Source organism: Megalobrama amblycephala, linkage group LG12, assembly GCF_018812025.1.
Source record: "Megalobrama amblycephala isolate DHTTF-2021 linkage group LG12, ASM1881202v1, whole genome shotgun sequence".
NCBI lineage: Eukaryota > Metazoa > Chordata > Actinopteri > Cypriniformes > Xenocyprididae > Megalobrama > Megalobrama amblycephala.
In genome coordinates, this window is record NC_063055.1 from 20,028,559 (window position 1) to 20,047,493 (window position 18,935).

Here is an 18,935-nt window from a genome sequence, read left to right on the forward strand (position 1 = left end):
CACCCCGACTGTTACGTAACAGTCAGTGTTATGTTGAGATTCGCCTGTTCTTCGGAGGTCTTTTAAACAAATGAGATTTATATAAGAAGGAGGAAACAATGGAGTTTGAGACTCACTGTATGTCATTTCCATGTACAGAACTCTTGTTATTTAACTATGCCAAGGTAAATTCAATTTTTGAATCAAGGGCACCTTTAACTTGGTTGGTTAGATCAAAGGGTCAAGGTTTGCCTAATTAACAAGACAAGCATTAGCCCCTGCTGGTAGATATATGCACTCATTGAACAAAAAGATTTTTCTCCATTATGGCTATCCAAAAGTAACCATAAGTATTCTGACTAAATACATTTTTTTTTTGCAAAGAACATATATTGCTAATATTTAATTATAACATAAGACATGTTTTACTCCAAATCTGTCCAGAGCACCCATGGCATATTTCAAATCTCATTAATTTATTGGCAGTGACATTATTCTCATATCCTAAATGCCTAATCAAATTAAAGAAATGAAAATGACTAAAATCTTTTTCTCTAGATGGGCCTTTTTTAGCACCATTTGATTTGCTCAAATCAAACAGACGCTCAGGATATTGAAACACTGATGACTATAATAAAAGTCACTCTGATTATGATTCAAGGTGACTCTAAATTTTGCGCATGAGATGCTTATTTAGGTTGCAACGGTATGATAGAATATGCTAGTGGCAGCCTAATAACTTGAGCTTTCTTGGTTTCTGGTTTCTGAATCACATGCGACTACCTGAGGATCCAGAGAGTTACTAAAATAATCATCTCAATAATGCCTTTCAGAATCAGATATACACATAATTCTGTGTCCTAGGAATTTTTCAGTGACACGCAATTTGTCTGTCCACACTGAACATGAAACTGCTGTGCGATGTGACTCAAACCAATAACTTTGGACCAATGAGATGTGACAGCGGACGGGGCTTCCCAGCTTGAGGCAGCAAATATAGACACCAAACACTCATCATAATATCCTGTCTGTCACAACATGGACAAAAACTCAGATTTACATGGTGCTTACTTTAATTGTGATTAAGATATAAAGCATCTGCTAAATGATAACTAACCGATTACAAAACAATCCTTCATGTTGCAAACTGCTACTAGTGTGTGCTGTCCTGTGTGTTTCTGGAAAGGGAAAAAAAGAGAGGAGGACAGTGATGAAACCAAGCGCTCCATCAGTGATTGTTCTGTCATGACCACATTATTAGTCTGAGGCCAGATGGAGCTTGATGTGACTGTGTTTCACCCCACCAAATGGCCGAATCACATGTTGGTCCTATTGATTTGTTAAGTCATTCTCAAAATAATGATGTGTTTCATGCAGAGAAGCGTGAGCTGGGTGAATAAAATAGTCCCTGAAACTGTCAACAGGTGCAGATGCTGTTATATACATATATGACTAGACTAGACAGTGTTAAACAATCAAAGGTATTATAGATTCTGACCTTTCTGATGACAATGCTTGGGTTTGTTTGACATATTCTACAGAACGTAAGCAGCAATACAATGTGATTTATGGCTTACTACATTTAGTACTTCCTTTAATAACCGCCATAAATTAAAAACTGTAATTTTTTTCTAGTCCCAACCTAAGATGGCACTATTATTGTGGTATAATCAATATGTGTTTGCCTACTCCAATGTACGTGGGTGGTTCTTGGCCAGAATAAGTTGTGGTGTGGACTGGACCTTATGGTGTTCATGAAACTAGGGCTCTTTTAGTCCACACACACATACATATATATATGCACACACATATGTGTTGTGTCAAAGTTCAAATACAACCATCTCTCAAAAATAGCACTGAGAAGACTAACAGATGAGCTCCCATCACATTTTTTTGGACTGAGTCGAACTTGGCAAATGTGAGGAGTTTGTGGCTAAATCTACATCTTGTCTTTGCTGGGCTAATTAAACAGTAAAGAGCTTGTTTCCTGTGTAATTACACAGATACTGTTTGGGAAGAAGCAGAGGCCTGTCTCTGATACACAGTCCCTGTCTTTATTCTCCGACTGATTAATTTGCCTTTCTGAAAACCAACTCATTAGAGCAAGACAAAATCCTATGTAATTGGCAAAATCAGCTAATACTGCGCAATTATTTAGGATACCCAGGATAATCCCCTTAAAATTATTACCACTTCATATTTGATTAATGTGACCAAGCAAAACGAAAACATCCTGTTCACTCTTAATTGGAGACTTTCAGTCCACCACAAAATTTTAATTGAAACACAAATGAAACAAGCCCTCCAGTCTTGAGAGCTACTAACAGAAGTCATGATCTATTACTGCAGTAAATGACTTTGTGCAACTTCTTGACTACAGTATAAATTTATTTAGTAAAAAATTTTCACGTTTGTGAATGTAAAAGGTCTGCAAAGTTTTACAGATCAAAGTGCATGACAAATAAACATATTTTCTCCTTAAAGAAAGAATCGATTCTGATCTGCTGAAATGAGTTGCCAGCAAATCCAGTCTCACTTCCTGTTACATAACAATGTAACAAATGTCCATAATGCCAGCCTGTGGTCTTCATTGGCTGCCTGAAAACAACATCTACTTTGACCCACCCTCAAACACTGCTGAGGCCTGGAAGAGTTTGGTTTGTGCTGACAACATGTGGAGAAGGCGCTATTTTCAGCGCTATGAATCCACTTTGCATGCGCTTCCAAAGGGCGAGGACTCAAACTGGAATAAAACGGAAAAAAATTATCGTTACTGTTCGTATTAATGTGTATCAAATGCTGAGGAAGCCTCTGGAGCTGAAATTCAGATATTGTTTCGCTTCCAACACGCACTGTAAGCAGTAGACCAATCACAGCAGACTGACCAATCAGAGCAGAGTCGGCTCACGTAAAGGGAGAGTTTAGAGAGACTGAATCTTCGAATGGACCGTTTTCAGACTCTTTGAGTAATGAAGTGATGTGCAATCTATACTATGAAAAAATTCATAGCATAACAGCAAATTCATTTTGAGATTTGCTAAACAGTTTAAATTATTTATTTTCTTAAAATTATTTCAAGCTTTTATATATATATATATATATATTAAAACATATTATATAAAAATATATAATAAAATATTAACAAAATATATGTTGATGAAAGATGCTTATTGAGTCTAGATCAGGGGTGTCCAATCCTATCCCTGGAGGGCCACTGTCCTGCAGAGTTTAGCTCCAGTCCCAATTAACACACCTGAACCAGCTAATCAGTGTCTAATTAGGCATACTAGAATCTTCCAGGTAGTTGTGTTGAGGCAAGTTGGAGCTAAACTCTGCAGGACAGTGGCCCTCCAGGAACGAGTTTGGACACCCCTGGTCCAGATAGTGTACCAGCAGGGGCTACCTATGCTAGCATGTTCAATGCTTAAACTACTGATCCCTAGTGGTTATTGTCTGCAATTGCAGATATATCAAACAACAACAGCTTACAGGTCTCTAAAGTCCTTCATGAAGCTTCAGCATGTCCAAACTTCAGGAACTTCAGGTCACAATCACATGATTAATACTTTTTATTTGGGTTCCCTGTTTTTAATTTCCATGCATTTGAAATTAATCTCATTGCTTTAACAAAGACTAAATTGGTTAACGATGGCAGGTCTCCATCTGTATGTCAGACACCAGCTTCTATTTTCCAGTCAATTACTTCCCCAAAGAAATAAAGAGAAGGATTGTGTCTGTTTGTAAGGAGCTCAGGAATAGGAAAGAAGAAAGAGAAACAGTGAGAGATTGGGGAATGGCATGTTTTAATTACTGTGAAGCCCTAGATTTCAGTCAGAGAGAAACTGGCACGTCCCCCCAAACCCCCGAGACATGACTCTCTCGCCTCCTCCCCCTCTCGTTTTTCCCCTTTTCACTCTTTTCCTTCTCTTTCTGTCCGTTCTACATCACCAAAAAGAATGAGGGAATGTGTATAAGACAATATAAATGGAAATTAAACTACAAAAATGATGACGACAATATATGAATATATGAACCAAAAACATGTTTTAGGGGTTCCTACTCGACCTCTCAACTTCTGTCGCTGACTTTCATGTCATCAGAAATCATAAACTCTCATTGAAAATGAATGACTTCCTGCTGCTTTGTTGTAAATCTCAGCATGAATGGCCCTTAAGTCTCCTCTGAGCAGCATGTTAGCATGAGGGATGTTAAATGATTTATTCGTGAGCAAGCGGTAAAACAGGGTGTCCTCTGTCATCTTGTCTTGGGTTTAAAACAAACACATCCTTCAAGCCAAACTCTTCAGTGCAACCTTTACATAACTGCTTTGTTCTAAGATTATAACTTATTCCAGAACTAAGTATAAATGACTGGTGGAACTGATAGTTACAACTGCACTGCTGCTTCTGTTTGCATCTACGGCATTAACAGCTGAATATGATGAAAATATGATGAAATATATTCCATTGACTCACATTGAAGAAGCCATATATGTTGACCAAACTTGAGAGTAAGCTCTATTGACTTGGAGCAGTATGCAAACTCTTGGCAACCATCTAAAGATGCCCTAGCAACCCCTCAGAACACTCTGTATAACAAGCCTCTAAAACTTCACCTATATTCTCTATAAACAAAACACCCATTTGTAACTCTAATCTACTCACTAATAGTTTAAGTTAACAACAACATTGCATCTCACACTGTGCATCTTGTGCTATGAACAGAAGAGGTACAAACATACACTGGGAATCATTTGCCATTATCAGCCTAAATTAACACCAGCATGATGAGTGTTTGTACATCTATCCTACTGTTTAAGAAAATCAGAAGAATTACACTTGTAGAAAGTAGCAGAAACAGCTTCAAAATAATAGTCATGCATTGGCTGTATAGATCGCACAACGGAGGAGATTTTGAGGAATAAACAGTCTTTAATGATAAATCCGAAGGGAAACTCAGGAGAAAACAACCAAACTGAGGGCCGAGGTAGAGCCAGAGGGTGAGCGGAGCCAGACAGAGCCGTAGGGGTGGAGAGACGAAGCACAGTGTCGGCTCACAAGTCTATGGTGCAGGCGAGGCAATGTCTGACCGAGGTGGAGCCGGATGGTTGAGGGAGCCCAGTGGAGCTATAAGGCCGATGGTCCCAGGTAGAGCCGAGGAAGGGAGGACCCAAGGGGGAGGAGCCAAGGAGGAGGAGTCTGGATGACGGGCCGAGGTGGAGTGAATAGATCAGTGGCTGGAGACGGAACTAGGGGATCCCTTCGTCCAGGAGGAGCTGGATGCTTTAAGGACCAAGGTGGATCCACGACACAGAGGGGTGGTAGAGGAAGAGGAACCAAGGTGCTGACAGGAGACAGTGGAGACTGGGCAGCGGAACTGGCTGGAATTTGTAGAGGAGGTGGGTGAGGGAGCCTGGGAGGGATCATAGGGAGCGCAGGAGACCGGGGCTGGGCGGAACCACTGGAGAAACAGAAGACTCAGGGCTGAGCAGAACCAGCAGGGGTGGGAGAACCAGGGAAACTCTTCAAACCAACAAAACACAGAGTCCAGCCTACCGCTGGACTCACCTACTCACCCTCTGTGGTGGGAGTGTGGGTGAGGCTCCTATCCATTTCCTTGAATTTGACGAGAACTCCCATGGCGACGCACGGTTTTACCGACTCATACACCTGGTCAGACATTCGTCGAGGCTCTGGCTCTGGGGCGATGTTTTGCTCCGCCCTAATCTCCGGCATTGACTCGTGCCTCACGGCAGGTTCTGGCATTCGCTCCATGGTGGCTGGCTGTTCTCTGGGTCGCAAGCTGTACATGAAACCCCTCCGTGCTGGAACATCCAGCACAAATACTCCAACAACGGCCTTTGTTCTGGGTGGAGGAGGAGGTTCACTGCTGGTAAGTCCATGTTTTAAATTTTAAAATATACTCAATATCCCAGCAAACATTTGGACATTTAATGATCTTTGAAAAGACGTCCCTCCGACACGTCCCGCCATGGTTAAAAATTTTTGCTGTTTTGCTGTTGGACCAGTGTTTGCTGGGATGAGGGTCCTGTATTCTGTCTCGCATTGGCTGTATAGATCGCACGATGCAGGAGATTCAGAGGAATAAACATTTAATGGTCTTTAATGATAAATCCATGGGAAACTCAAGAGATAACAACCAAACTAACATTGATGATACAGGACAAAGAACTAGAGAGAACTAAGGCCTTATATGACAGGAGATGATTAACGTAACTTATGAACACGTGCAAACTCAATCAATTACCATGGAAACAAACTGGCAAAAGAAACACAGGCAAAACAGAACAGAGAAAATGAAACCAAAACAGAACTACATGTGACAAATAACAATATGGTAATTATTTTTTTATTTAAATTTCATCTGCCATTTTAAAATCTGTTCTGTACATTAGTATAATGGGGGGAAAACAATGTAAACAAATTACTGGTGTCATGAACAGCCTCCAGTGCTAAACTGTGAACAGACCAAAACACAGTGACTACAAATACCAGATTTTAAGGTCACAAGAGATTCCTGCCCTCATGACCTATGTTTGAAGGAAACAAAGACCTTCTGACCTCTCGCTAAAAGATTATGGACATATAGTTTTGCTAGCAGCTGTGAATCATTCTGGTTGGATCAGAAAGGGTATCTTCCACATGACCTTCACAGTCAAACTAAGTCAGCAAACATTCACCTACAAAATCTGGACTCAATATGTAACTATAGGTGGAGCAAATTAATTGGATTTCCTGTATTTTCATGCAATCATATTCCAAATGCTCTTGTGGCAGATATTGCAGGTCTAAAATAAAAAACACAGACACGAACACACAAATATGCCCACAGACACAAACACATATGTTCAAGGACAGATACAGGGTGTGTGTATGTTTCCTCCTGTGAGCAGCTATGACCACTCATCTGCTCCACGATAAGGCTGAGAGAAGGAACTCCTCTGCAGTTCACAGTATCTTCAGCAGAGCCTCAAGTTTAATGGATGTCTGCCTGCGGGGCCTTATCACACCGTCACACACCTACAGCAAATCTCTGATGGTTCTCTCAAAATCGGAAGGCTCTGTTCACCTAGTAGGCCACCTCAGGATAAACAAGAGGTTCAGGAAATTGAGTACAGTGGAAACACATTTCAGATGTGACAAAACAAGGCGTGTGATTCACGTAAAAGGTTTCTCGAACAGAAGACTTCAATGTTCTTGATTAAAAAAAGATAGTTGGCCAACCTGGTCTGGTTTCTCTGTCATGACCAAGTTCACTATTCACCAATAAACACAGCTAAGAGAAATTATTTTAATCCTAGAGGGTTTAAAAATACTCTGAATACTGATGTCATGTTGCAATCAACATCATTTAAATCATTTAAATTTTGCTGTGCATCACCTGTATATTACACTTAGGGTTGTCAAACAAGTGCAGTCTCCTTGTCTCTTTAGACAAAAATTTCTTTACACAATCTTAACAAGGAATCCGTTCTTTACCCCTCCTGACTCCAGACATTACACCGTATCACATGAGCCAATGTGGGATTTTTCTTTCGTTGATCGGACAGTACAGAACATTCTGCTTGCTTTCTCTGATGCTCAGGGTTGGGGACATCATATCTGCTTCAGTCTCCACCGATCAACAGGAAGTTTATATGACTGAGCAGTTGGACCCCAGCAGTCTGATTCATTGCAGCCACTCTCACAAACTCACATACATGACACACACAGACCCTTCATCTGTCTGTTATAAGTATGACAGGTACATCACCACTCTGAATCGACAAGCCTTCCCTCTACACTAGTGCTGGCGATTTGATTAATTTAAATTACTCGATTCTTCTGAATCGTTCACAAAAAGATTCATTCAGATTCGTTGCCTACTGTAGCCCTTTCTGCAAATTACATTGTTAGGCCAGTAGGTGGCACTCGAATATGCTATGTATATTCAAGTGAATCAATGAACCAATTAGTTATAAAGTCATATTCATAACTGAATGGTTCCGGAAAGAGTGTTTACAAGTTATCTGAACGAGAATGACATACATGAAGATATTCCTCCACGAAAGAGATTCTGCTCCAACCGAGCAACTCGTTCAGTATAGGAGGCGTTCAACCAATGATATGCTCCTTCACACATCGCTCTTGAATGCTGTTGGCTAGTACGCGCTAAAGAAACGACACTAACAAAATGAGTCAGTAGATGGATGTAAGGGTAAACAATTCGTTCACCTAAAATATTAATTCACAAACTAAATAGAAACTAGTTTTAAGTCATTAGTGTTCCGTTAAAGGATTAGTCCACTTTTAAATCAAATTTTCCTGATTTTTTTTTTCCTGATTTTTTCCTAATTTACTCACCCCCATGTCATCCAAGATGTTCATGTCTTTCTTTCTTCAGTCGAAAAGAAATTAAGGTTTTTGATGAAAACATTCCAGGATTATTCTCCTTAGTGGACTTCAATGGCCTCCAGACGGTTGAAGGTCAAAATTACAGTTTCAGTGCTGCTTCAGAGGGCTTTAAACGATACCAGACGAGGAATAAGGGTCTTATCTAGCGAAACGATTGGTAATTTTCAAAAAAAATACAACTGTATATGCTTTATAAACACAAATGATCGCCTTGCACGTGCTTCCTCTTTCCGCATTCTTCAAAAGCTTACGTTGTATGTCCTATGCCTTCTCTATTCTACTTACGGAAAAAAACTAAACTGGTGCCGCGTTCGTTCTGTACGTAGAATAGGAAAGGCGTAGGACATACAGCGTAAGCGTTTTTAAGAATGCGGAAAACGGAAGTAAGTGCAAGGTGATCATTTGTGTTTATAAAGCATATACAGTTGTATTTTTTTAGAAAATGACTGACCGTTTTGCTACATAAGACCCTTATTCCTCGTCTGTTATCGTTTAAAGCCCTTTGAAGCTGCACTGAAACTGTAATTTCGACCTTCAACCGTCTGGAGGCCATTGAAGTCCACTAAGGAGAATAATTCTGTAATTATTCAGATTATTATTTGTTTTCCTCAAAAACCTTCATTTCTTTTCGACTGACAAAAGAAAGACATGGACATTTTGGATGACATGGGGGTGAGTAAATTATCAGGAAAATTTTATTTAAAAGTGGACTAATCCTTTAAGTCTATATACTTTTGCATTTTATCTGGCACGGTCGACAATAAACCAGTGCGCGTGCCGCCTCAAGTTCGTCTCGTGCCCAAATTACACATCATCATAGTAGGCTTGTGCACCTTTTTTTTTTTTTTTTGCAGACAGGAGATCAGTCGGCTTTTACTGCGGCGGTTTATTCAGACACAACAGGTTAGCAAAATACATTTTTGATTTCGATTTGCCCTATATGAATTTTAAAACGTCAGCTGTTACAACTGAAATACCGCTGTAGGCTATATGTCAAGTATGACAGTATAGCCTACTATGCAACACCATTGTTTTCCCGGATCACATATATGATATGTAGCGCGAAAGCATGATATGTTATGACCCGCAGCGGTCGACCTCTTATTCAGCACGGGTAATTCGTTGCTCCCGTGGGTATTGTCCCGCCAATCACTGATGCACTCAGGAAATAATCTCACAAGATCAAAGTGGAAATGCACGCGCAGTGCAGGCGCGTCCTCGAGGCCAGCTCCCACAGCAGACGGCAAGAGGTTTCCATCGAAATCCCTTTTAATTGAGGGGAAACAAATAAATGAGCGTCTATGTCGCTGCTCTCTTAATTGATTCCATAATTCACGGTATTAATATGATACCGAGCAGTGCTGAACTGCTGGTTTCCGCTGAGTGAGAGAGTGTGCCACAACCTGCTTATAAATCGTTTAATTAAGCGTCGAATCACAAAGGGTAATGCGGCTACACTGAAGCTGTTGCACACGTGTCTTCTGACTTACATGATGCGAGTCATTAATATCACGTAAACCGGACGCGTATTCCTCCAACATCCATCAGCAAATGATCATGCTATACATTGTGATATGCGTTTAATACAGGGTTCCGTTGTATGGTCAGCACGTAGGCAGAAGTGCATGCCAATGAGAGCCGTATACAGATGCTGCTGAAGATACTTACTCAGTTTAGGGATTCAGGGGGCGCGTCGCCGCGCAGCATCCACCTCGCTGCACTCTCTCTGCTGCTGCTGAAACGTCTGGCTCCCGGTCGGATCCCGCAAGCATAATCAATAACCTGCGTTGAGCCTGGATTCGTATGTTAGGGAGGACATGTGTGCGGTATGGCATCTGGCGTCCTCAGCGCAACCTCTGACCATTCCCATTGTTCCCCTGCATGCCGCGTCGCTCACAAGGCGAAAGGTGTTAACGCACAGCTGGGTTATTCCAAGTCGAGGTTCGGTTGTGATATCAAGACCACGTCACGGCTGCCTCTGTTGTTGAGCCTCCTCAAGCCTCAATCCTGTCTCGAGCATCGGCGACAGTACCATATGACAGCGCGGTGCCCACTCCATTGGCATTTGGAGCTCGCGTTTTGCGCCACTGCGCGGCCAGTTTGGGAATGACAGCCAGTGGTTGAAAAGTACACAAAGTACTGTTTATACATATAATGATTACCATATTCACTATCATTAATGACACTTTAAAAGTACTTCATATGGCCCGTTTTTTGCTATACATGACAATTTAAAAGTAATTATAGAATAAATGCACATTTTTACAGTGACTTGAGCTTGACCAATATAGTCAACACACTCATACAAATAAATGTTCCAGAAGGGAGTTTTCACAGCGATGCCATAGAATAACCATTTCTGCAGTCCCGAAGAACATTTCAGTGAACTGCTCCTAAAATTACAATTTTTTCTTAGTGTGAAGAACATTTTAATGATCTAAAGAACCCTTTATCGCTATAAAGAACAATTGAAAGAAAAAAGTTCTTCACGGAACCATTGATGCAGAAAAAGACTCACCTTGCTGTAGAAATTATTAATTTAATGTTAGTTTATTTTGCACGACAGGAACATTTAATCAACCTACAAACCTTCATGTTACAGCCTACAGATAACAAGAATCTATACACAAACACAGAGACTTAATGGGCTCAAAAGCGGAGCAAAGATTCACAAACATGTTCTAAGTGCCAACCCACCAATCTAACACAGCTCTCTCTCTAAAGATAGTAAATTTGTTTATCAGCACATACTGAGACACACAAACCTAAACCCCTGCACCATGCTGTTAATCACCCATCTGTGGGGCTACGGACCGTGCCAGTAAGCATACTCACTGCAGCAGGCAGCTGTGTTCAGGTGGGTGATATGTGCTGAACATGGCTGGGCACTGCAGGGGTTAGTCAAGTAGGGGGGCGTCCAAATTATGAAAAATACAACCTCAGGGCTGACATCTTAATTACTTTATCTAAAAAACAAAACAGACTTAGAAATCCATAAACACAAACATAACTGCATATAGTGCATAGGATGTTCGTTGGTTTGTTTGTCTGAGGTTGTCTTTTTCAGTGTTTGCTAAGGTAAGTAAAGGAATGCAACGAAATTCTGTCTTCATTGTTGTTACAAATCTATACGACATTTTTCCATGGAACACAACGCGAGAAGTCCAGAAGTAGAATGTCCAAGCTACTCTCTTCCATAGAATGAAAGTGGATCAAGAACATTATGTGCCATTATATGTCTTCTGAACTCATTTAACAATTATTTCACAAGTTTACACTTACAAATAATCAGTAAAAAGTATGCATATTTGGCGTGCTGTCTGAGGGGAGGGCTCCAAGATCAGAATTTGGCCCGAACCCAGAGTACTCCCCACATATCTCTGGTTAGGATGTAACCAGGTGAATGTGAGGAGTTGCGGTGGTGGAGGGATACAGAAAACTGTGAGTGAGTCGGCTAATTTATAGAAACATAGTGAGTGAAAGTGAGTAATATATGTATATATATATATATATATATATATATATATATATATACAGTGGGTACAGAAAGTATTCAGACCCCCTTAAATTTTTCACTCTGTTATATTGCAGCCATTTGCTAAAATCATTTAAGTTCATTTTTTTCCTCACTAAAGTACACACAGCACCCCATATTGACAGAAAAACACAGAATTGTTGACATTTTTACAGATTTATTAAAAAAGAAAAACTGAAATATCACATGGTCCTAAGTATTCAGACCCTTCACAGGGGGTAATACAGCCATGAGTCTTTTTGGGAAAGATGCAACAAGTTTTTCACACCTGGATTTGGGGATCCTCTGCCATTCCTCCTTGCAGATCCTCTCCAGTTCTGTCAGGTTGGATGGTAAACGTTGGTGGACTGCCATGGTCTATATATATATTACAGGCCTCCTCTCATACTGATTGGATAGGCAATTTGAACATGTTCCTCCTGAACTTTGTTAATAGAACATAATGTGAGGAACAGGCTGAAATGCATGTCATTCATTACTCACTGAAATCTTACCTTGAAAATTCTGCCTGACCACCATGGTGACCATTCCTTTACATTGAACGGAAATGAGCAGCTTGGACAACCGTAACCTTCCTGAGTTTTACCCCATTGTAGTTATTAACTAATCAGCATAATCCAGCATGAATTCCTTGTTGGTTCAGACTGGTTTGTGCTGGCTAGAGCTGGTGCAGGTCTTGCTGGTCACTGTCAAGCTATTCTCAAGCAAAACTGAGCTGGTGTTGCTGGTTCACCAGCACTCCAGCTTTCAATGCTGGGGACCAGTAAACCAGCATCTCATGCTGGTCCCAGCATGCAAAACAATCCTTATGCTGGTGTATATGTAAGCTGCAACTTCAATATTAGCTGCCGCCACCTTTAAACCAGCCTGGTTTGCTGGTCTTACCTGATCTAAGCTGGTCTCCCAGTCTAGCCAGCAAGTGCTCTGCTGGTTTAGCTGGGAAGAAAGATTAAATAGTGCTCAAACCAGATAAAAGACCAACCTCAGCTTAAGATGGTTTAAGATGTTTTTCAGCGAGTTTTCAGCGCCTATAGCAGTATAGGCATAACCGAGGAGCTTACTCAAAACAAATCAGTCGTTTAAAAGGTAGTCAGATTAAAAATGAAGGTGCATAAATTGATCAGTTTCCAACTCTTCCAGCCGCAAGTGCTCCACCTGCCGCTCCCTCTCAACAAAGCACTAGAAGGTGGTGGCTGTTATATTTAAGGACCCACCCCATTTTATTTACCCCGATCTCACCCTCTGTCCCCCCGCCTACTGCTTCATACTCCGTTTTTAACCCTATGCGCTATGTACAGCTATGATCACAGCCCATTGTAAGGGAAGCATACTGAAATATACCTCGAGTAAAGGATCTTAAAAAATGCATCTGTTTTATTTATCATTTTGAGTTGACGTTTATACCGGAGAGAATAGTGAAGATGGGGTGCTGCTCGGGGAGGTGCATGTTGATGTTCTTCTGCGCTCTTCAACTGGTAAGTGCGTTGAGAATTGTGGTAAAAACAAGCATCTGCTCGTTGCAGTTTTGTATCCCAATTATTTAATCTGTGTGATATAAAAACACTGTTTTTGAAATTTGACGTTTTGATATTAACTTTGAGACTAGTTTATGAACATCACGCCTTAAAGCCTGCAGTCTTTTAAATTGTCTTTTGTTTGAAAGAACTCAAGTTTCGAGCCACACATAACCGTAGTTTTTCATTTATAATTAGCCTAGTATACAGACATAGCCTATAAATGTACATACACTTTTGTGTAGGCTATATGTTGGAAGTCTTTCTTTACATCAGAATATACTGTTCATAAACACGTTTGGACAGTTATGGGACTATTGTAAATAATAATTAGCATATAGTAGTATTGTGAAATGGCACAGACTACATCAAAATTTACAATACATGTTTATAATATATCATACACAAAATGATTAGTGTGCAGTATATTGTGTTTATTGTACAGCCTACACATTTTTGTGTATTTATATCTTTGATTATATTTAAACATTTTATTTTTTTCTCATTTCAGTATTTATTGTAATATGTGTTACACTGTCCTGTGTATCATTGACTTGTTTTGCTGCTATTGCACCACAATTTCTCTCAAAGGATTTATAAAGTATCCATCATCCGTCCACCTATCCATTTGTCCCTGCCGTAGAACTCATACAACCAGCATAGATTATGATCAACTCATTTAAACTGCAGATTTTTTACATTAGAGTCAAACTGTGCATTGTGTGATACAGAGAAAATGTTGCGTGTGCACGCATTTTAACTGTGTTTTACTGCATATTTATCCTTATCACTACTCATTGATTGCATATGTTCTTTCAGTGGTGTGAGTTCATTTTCTCCTCTCACATAAAGTGATATATTGGATTCTACTTGTTGTGTTATCTCACTTCAGTTGTTGCACTTGTGGTCTGAACACCAGCAGAGACAGTGACCTACATCCCTGCTGTTATTCTGCTTAACCTTTCTATGGCTTTTAGCTTTGGTTTAACCTTAGCTTTACTGTCTTTCCTAACCAGTCCTTTTTTTCCTATTGCCTGTGTGAGTGAGTGAGTGAGAATATCTATATCTATCTATCTATCTATCTATCTATCTATCTATCTATCTATCTCTCTCTCTCTCTATATATATATATATATATATATATATATATATATATATATATATATAGTACTTTTAACTATCTGGTATGACATAATATTTCAACTATAATCTCAGTGGCTCAGCCATTATTTAAAAAAATACTGTCATTTATTAAATGATGAAGATTCGGTGAGACAGCACAGAACAGAGGCATGCAGTTATTAGTCTTTACAGTTGTACACATTTGATCTCAGGTTGGCTCAAGAAATAAAACAGCTGTATGGTTTAATTGGTTTAAGGAATTCAGTTCACTGTTTCACACCTATTACAGCCAGTGAATAGAAAAAGAGAGGTCTGCAATACCATGTCCGATTTTGTGTAACATTTGGCAACTGTAAGTCTTGACTGAACATTCATCCTTCATCAACAGGTTCTGCCACTGTTGCTGTGTAATGGTGGTTTCATATTTCCTTTAAATATTTCAAATGAGTTGGACACAGTTCACGTTTATCAATTAGATTTACCAGGATTGATACACACTGTATGGTCTGAGACTATAAATGGATTTGAATGCAGATGTCTATTACCAAGAGGGGATAGCTCATCTGTATCTGTAAAACATCTCACAGTTTTACGTTTTTATGTTTGGCTGGTTAAAGTCGGCACAGCTCGTGCTGGAACACAGTGGATGGGGACTGTGGTGAAGACATGCTACAAATGGATGATTTGAAGTGAAACCTCTGAGAACAGCTGGTACACAGCAGCAGTATGGCATACAGAGAGAGATTGTATGGGGGATGGGTGGTTATTGGAAGAGAGAGAGAGGGTTTATGACTGCTGCAGTGAAGCTTTATGAAAGGAGCAGCATCCCCCACACCCAGCTCCTCCCTTCTGAATCATACATCTCCCTTCACTGAGCCTCTGACCTCCAAGGAGAGCCCTCATCTCCTCTCACTCAACCTTTCCCCCTCCTTTTGTCTTTCTCCGCCTCTCACTTTCTATTTCTCTGTCACAAGCTTTGTACCCCATTGGCTCTGTTACCCTGGCAACCCTGAGTAAAAAGCCAGTATGTGGAAAAACAGAGGTGGGGGTTTTGATTGTGTGTCTCTGGGAAAGCGAGATGGGGTCTCCATCATTATTGTATTTGGGGCAGCGTGACAGTGTTTTTTAGTCGTGTAGATGCAAAGTAGCTGGTGTTGTTATTGTTTCTACAGTGTGTGGAGATCTTGTTCATATAATACTTTGTCTTTCTCTCTCTAGATCACTGCTGTGGAGAGACAGGTGTTTGATTTTCTAGGTTACCAGTGGGCGCCCATCCTTGTCAACTTCCTGCACGTCATTGTGGTGATATTGGGCTTGTTTGGGACAGTTCAGTATAAGCCCCGTTATGTAGTTTTGGTGAGTACTGTATTTACCTCAATTTTTTTTTTTTATAACTTTAGAACCGTTATAACTTTTCAGTTAATAAAACTTGTTTTGTAAAAACAACAATAATTGTAATAATATAAATATTGTTTATAAAATACTGATATTATGTATTATAACATTACAAATAATACTTGCATTAATTTATTAAACTCAAATAATTTATTAATTGCATAAATTAATATGATTAATTTAATTGAAATAATATTTTATCAAAAATTAATTCAGTAAGTTTTTTTTTTTTTGAAAGATATGAATGCTTTTATTCAGCAAGGATGCATTAAATTAATCAAAAATGACAGTAAAAATGTTTAGAATGTTACAAAAGATTTCTGTTTCAGGCTGTTGATCTTTTTATTCATCAAAGAATCCTGAAAAAATGTATCCCAGATTCCAGAAAAAAAAAAACATTTAGCAGCACAACTGTTTTCAACATTAAAAGATTGGTTCACTTTCAAATTAAAATTTCCTGATAATTTACTCACCCCCATATCATCCAAGATGTTCATGTCTTCCTTTCTTCAGTCGAAAAGAAATTAAGGTTTTTAATTAAAACATTCCAGGATTATTCTCCATATAGTGGACTTCAATGGAGCCCAAACGGTTGAAGGTCAAAATTACAGTTTACAGTGATCCCAGACGAGAAATAAGGGTCTTATCTAAAGAAACCATTGTTCATTTTCTAAAAAAATAAATAAAAATTCTATATGTTTTAACCATAAAAGCTCATCTTGAACTAGCTCTCTTCTTCTTCTCTATTTGAATTCCAGCAGTGTAGACGCTGCTAAGTGTATTACTGCCCTCCTCAGGTCAAAGTTTGAACTAAATTGTGATATACAATATGCTAGTGCAAGTATATAAAAATTAGTTCAAACTTTGACCTGTGGAGGGCAGTAATACACTTAGCAGTGTCTACACTGCCGGAATTCTAATAGAGAAGAAGAAGAGAGTTAGTTCAAGATGAGCATTTATTGTTAAAACGTATATCATTTGTTTTTTTTAGAAAATGAGTGATGGTTTCTCTAGATAAGACCCTTATTTCTCATCTGGAATCGTGTAGAACGCTTTGAAGCTGCACTGAAACTGTAATTTTGATCTTCAACCGTTTGGGCTCCATTGAAGTCCACTATATGAAGAAAAATCCTGGAATGTTTTCATCAAAAACCTTCATTTCTTTTTGACTGAAGAAAGAAAGACATGAACATCTTTGATGATATGGGAGTGAGTGAATTATCAGGAAATTTGAATTTGAAATATTATGACAAATGTTTATGTACAAATCAGCTTTTTAGAATGATTTCTGAAGGATTTCTATATGAAAATAGAAAGCAGTAATTTTAATTAATTACAGTTAATTGTAATAATTACTGTTAATTGTAATAATATTTCACAATGTTACTGTTTTTATTGTATTTTGATTAAATAAATGCAGCCTTTGTGAGCATAAGGAACTTTCAAAAACATTAAATCATACCCACTCAAATAGTTTAGTGTAAAGCCTGATAATTGAGTTATTTACACAGATACACTTTTTTTTTTTTTTTTGTGCTGTTTACAATCATATGCAGTTCCATAATTTTAATGTCTCTGATTACCATTATGTGTTCTTTCCTTTTCTTTTAGTATATAGTCTGGACTGTGTTTTGGGTGACTTGGAATATCTTTATCTGTTGCCTTTATCTAGACCTCGGAGGGCTTTCAAAGGTAAAGAGCCTATTTAAATGGAGATGCTCATATGGGTCATTCTAGTGCTAGATCAAGTTCACATACATTCATGCCATTGGTATGAAATGATATCATCTCTATAGTATAGGCTTACAAACCAAAGATGAATGGGATTAAACAAAATTTTAAACTTAAACAATATGGTTCCTCAGTACTACAGCATCAAAGTCAATAATGTTGAAACAAAGCCATGAAACTGAAATTCAAAGTGTTAAGGCATTTCTGTTCTGTGCTGCCTTTTATAGGACAGTGATTATCTGTCACTGGGACTTTCATCTCACCGTTCATGGTGGAAGAACAATGGCCCGGGCTGTGAGAACAGAAACCTCCAGACCACTAGATGGCAGCATTTGGACAGTCCTGCTCTGGTCTCTGAACTGAGCTGCTTGTTAGAGTATCAGTACATCGAGGTTATGCACAGCGCCCTGCAACTGTTCATTTCTGTAAGAACCTAAAACTGATTAAGTCATTGTCTATTAAAGCTGAATTGTGCAGAAATAATGATTGTTTTCAAACAGGTTTCTGGTACATTCCACCCAATCTTCCTTTGGTTGAAGCAATGCTGTTGTGTCAGACATAAGTTTTTGATAACCTACAAAATTACATTCAAACCTACTAAAAATTACCTCAGTTTTAATATGAACACTTCATACTTAAGCTTTAAGTTTCTGTGATACATTCATATACAAAAACTCACAAATACTCATTAAAAAAATAGATTTGTATGCGACTTAATCTGTTGCTTTGTTTGTTTGTACGTAGGCCCTGGGATTTGTATTTGCCTGCTACATCGTCAGCATCTTCAATGAAGAGGAAGACACATGTTTGTAAATCCATTATTTTACCCTTTAAAAGTGTATTAAATCATTTTTGATTGTTTCGCTTATTCATCTTCCTAAACAACTGATATTGTTGTGTCATGTGAATCTAATTTTGTATCTGTATTGTATTACTTTTCAGATTTGTATAAGTGACAGTGTCCAGATGTCAACATCCCGAGAGAGACGGAACATTGTAAGGGGAAAGAGATAGCAGAAAAGGACTTCAAGCATTCTCGGAATTAGTGAAAACAGAAACCAGATCAGATGGATTTTAAATTATTTATATATGTATAAACATAATGTAACGAAGTTCGTCAATACGGGAAGAAGGAGGCGGGAACCGGCGAACATTCAACAAAACTTTAATTAGAAATAAACAAAGAACAAAACGAAAGTAATGCCGGCAGACCCTCGCGGACGTCTGCCGGCCACACAAACATAA

General features: G+C 39.0%; 2 protein-coding genes across 4 annotated transcripts in view; one reads left to right on the forward strand and one right to left on the reverse strand.

Moving 5' to 3' along the window:
• The window catches only part of si:dkey-70p6.1 (uncharacterized protein LOC570575 homolog), a 28,398-nt gene extending 17,929 nt beyond the window's left edge, over window positions 1–10,469 (reverse strand). For both annotated transcript variants that reach the window (XM_048209505.1, XM_048209504.1), the window contains exon 1: window positions 10,062–10,469. The gene's annotated coding sequence lies outside the window, so the exon portion shown is untranslated. The remainder of the gene's footprint in view (window positions 1–10,061) is intronic.
• Window positions 10,470–13,127: 2,658 nt separating this feature from the next.
• nkain5 (sodium/potassium transporting ATPase interacting 5) lies at window positions 13,128–18,935 on the forward strand. 2 transcript variants are annotated; one of them, XM_048209508.1, is made up of 6 exons: window positions 13,128–13,403; window positions 15,783–15,920; window positions 17,571–17,651; window positions 17,918–18,115; window positions 18,435–18,499; window positions 18,633–18,935. In XM_048209508.1, exons 1-6 carry the CDS (start codon window positions 13,350–13,352, stop codon window positions 18,640–18,642), a joined length of 546 nt encoding a protein of 181 aa, XP_048065465.1. In that variant the 5' UTR covers window positions 13,128–13,349; the 3' UTR covers window positions 18,643–18,935. The 2 variants fall into 2 exon arrangements, with proteins under 2 accessions (XP_048065465.1, XP_048065463.1); XM_048209506.1 differs by having other exon boundaries at window positions 13,130–13,403; window positions 18,435–18,495.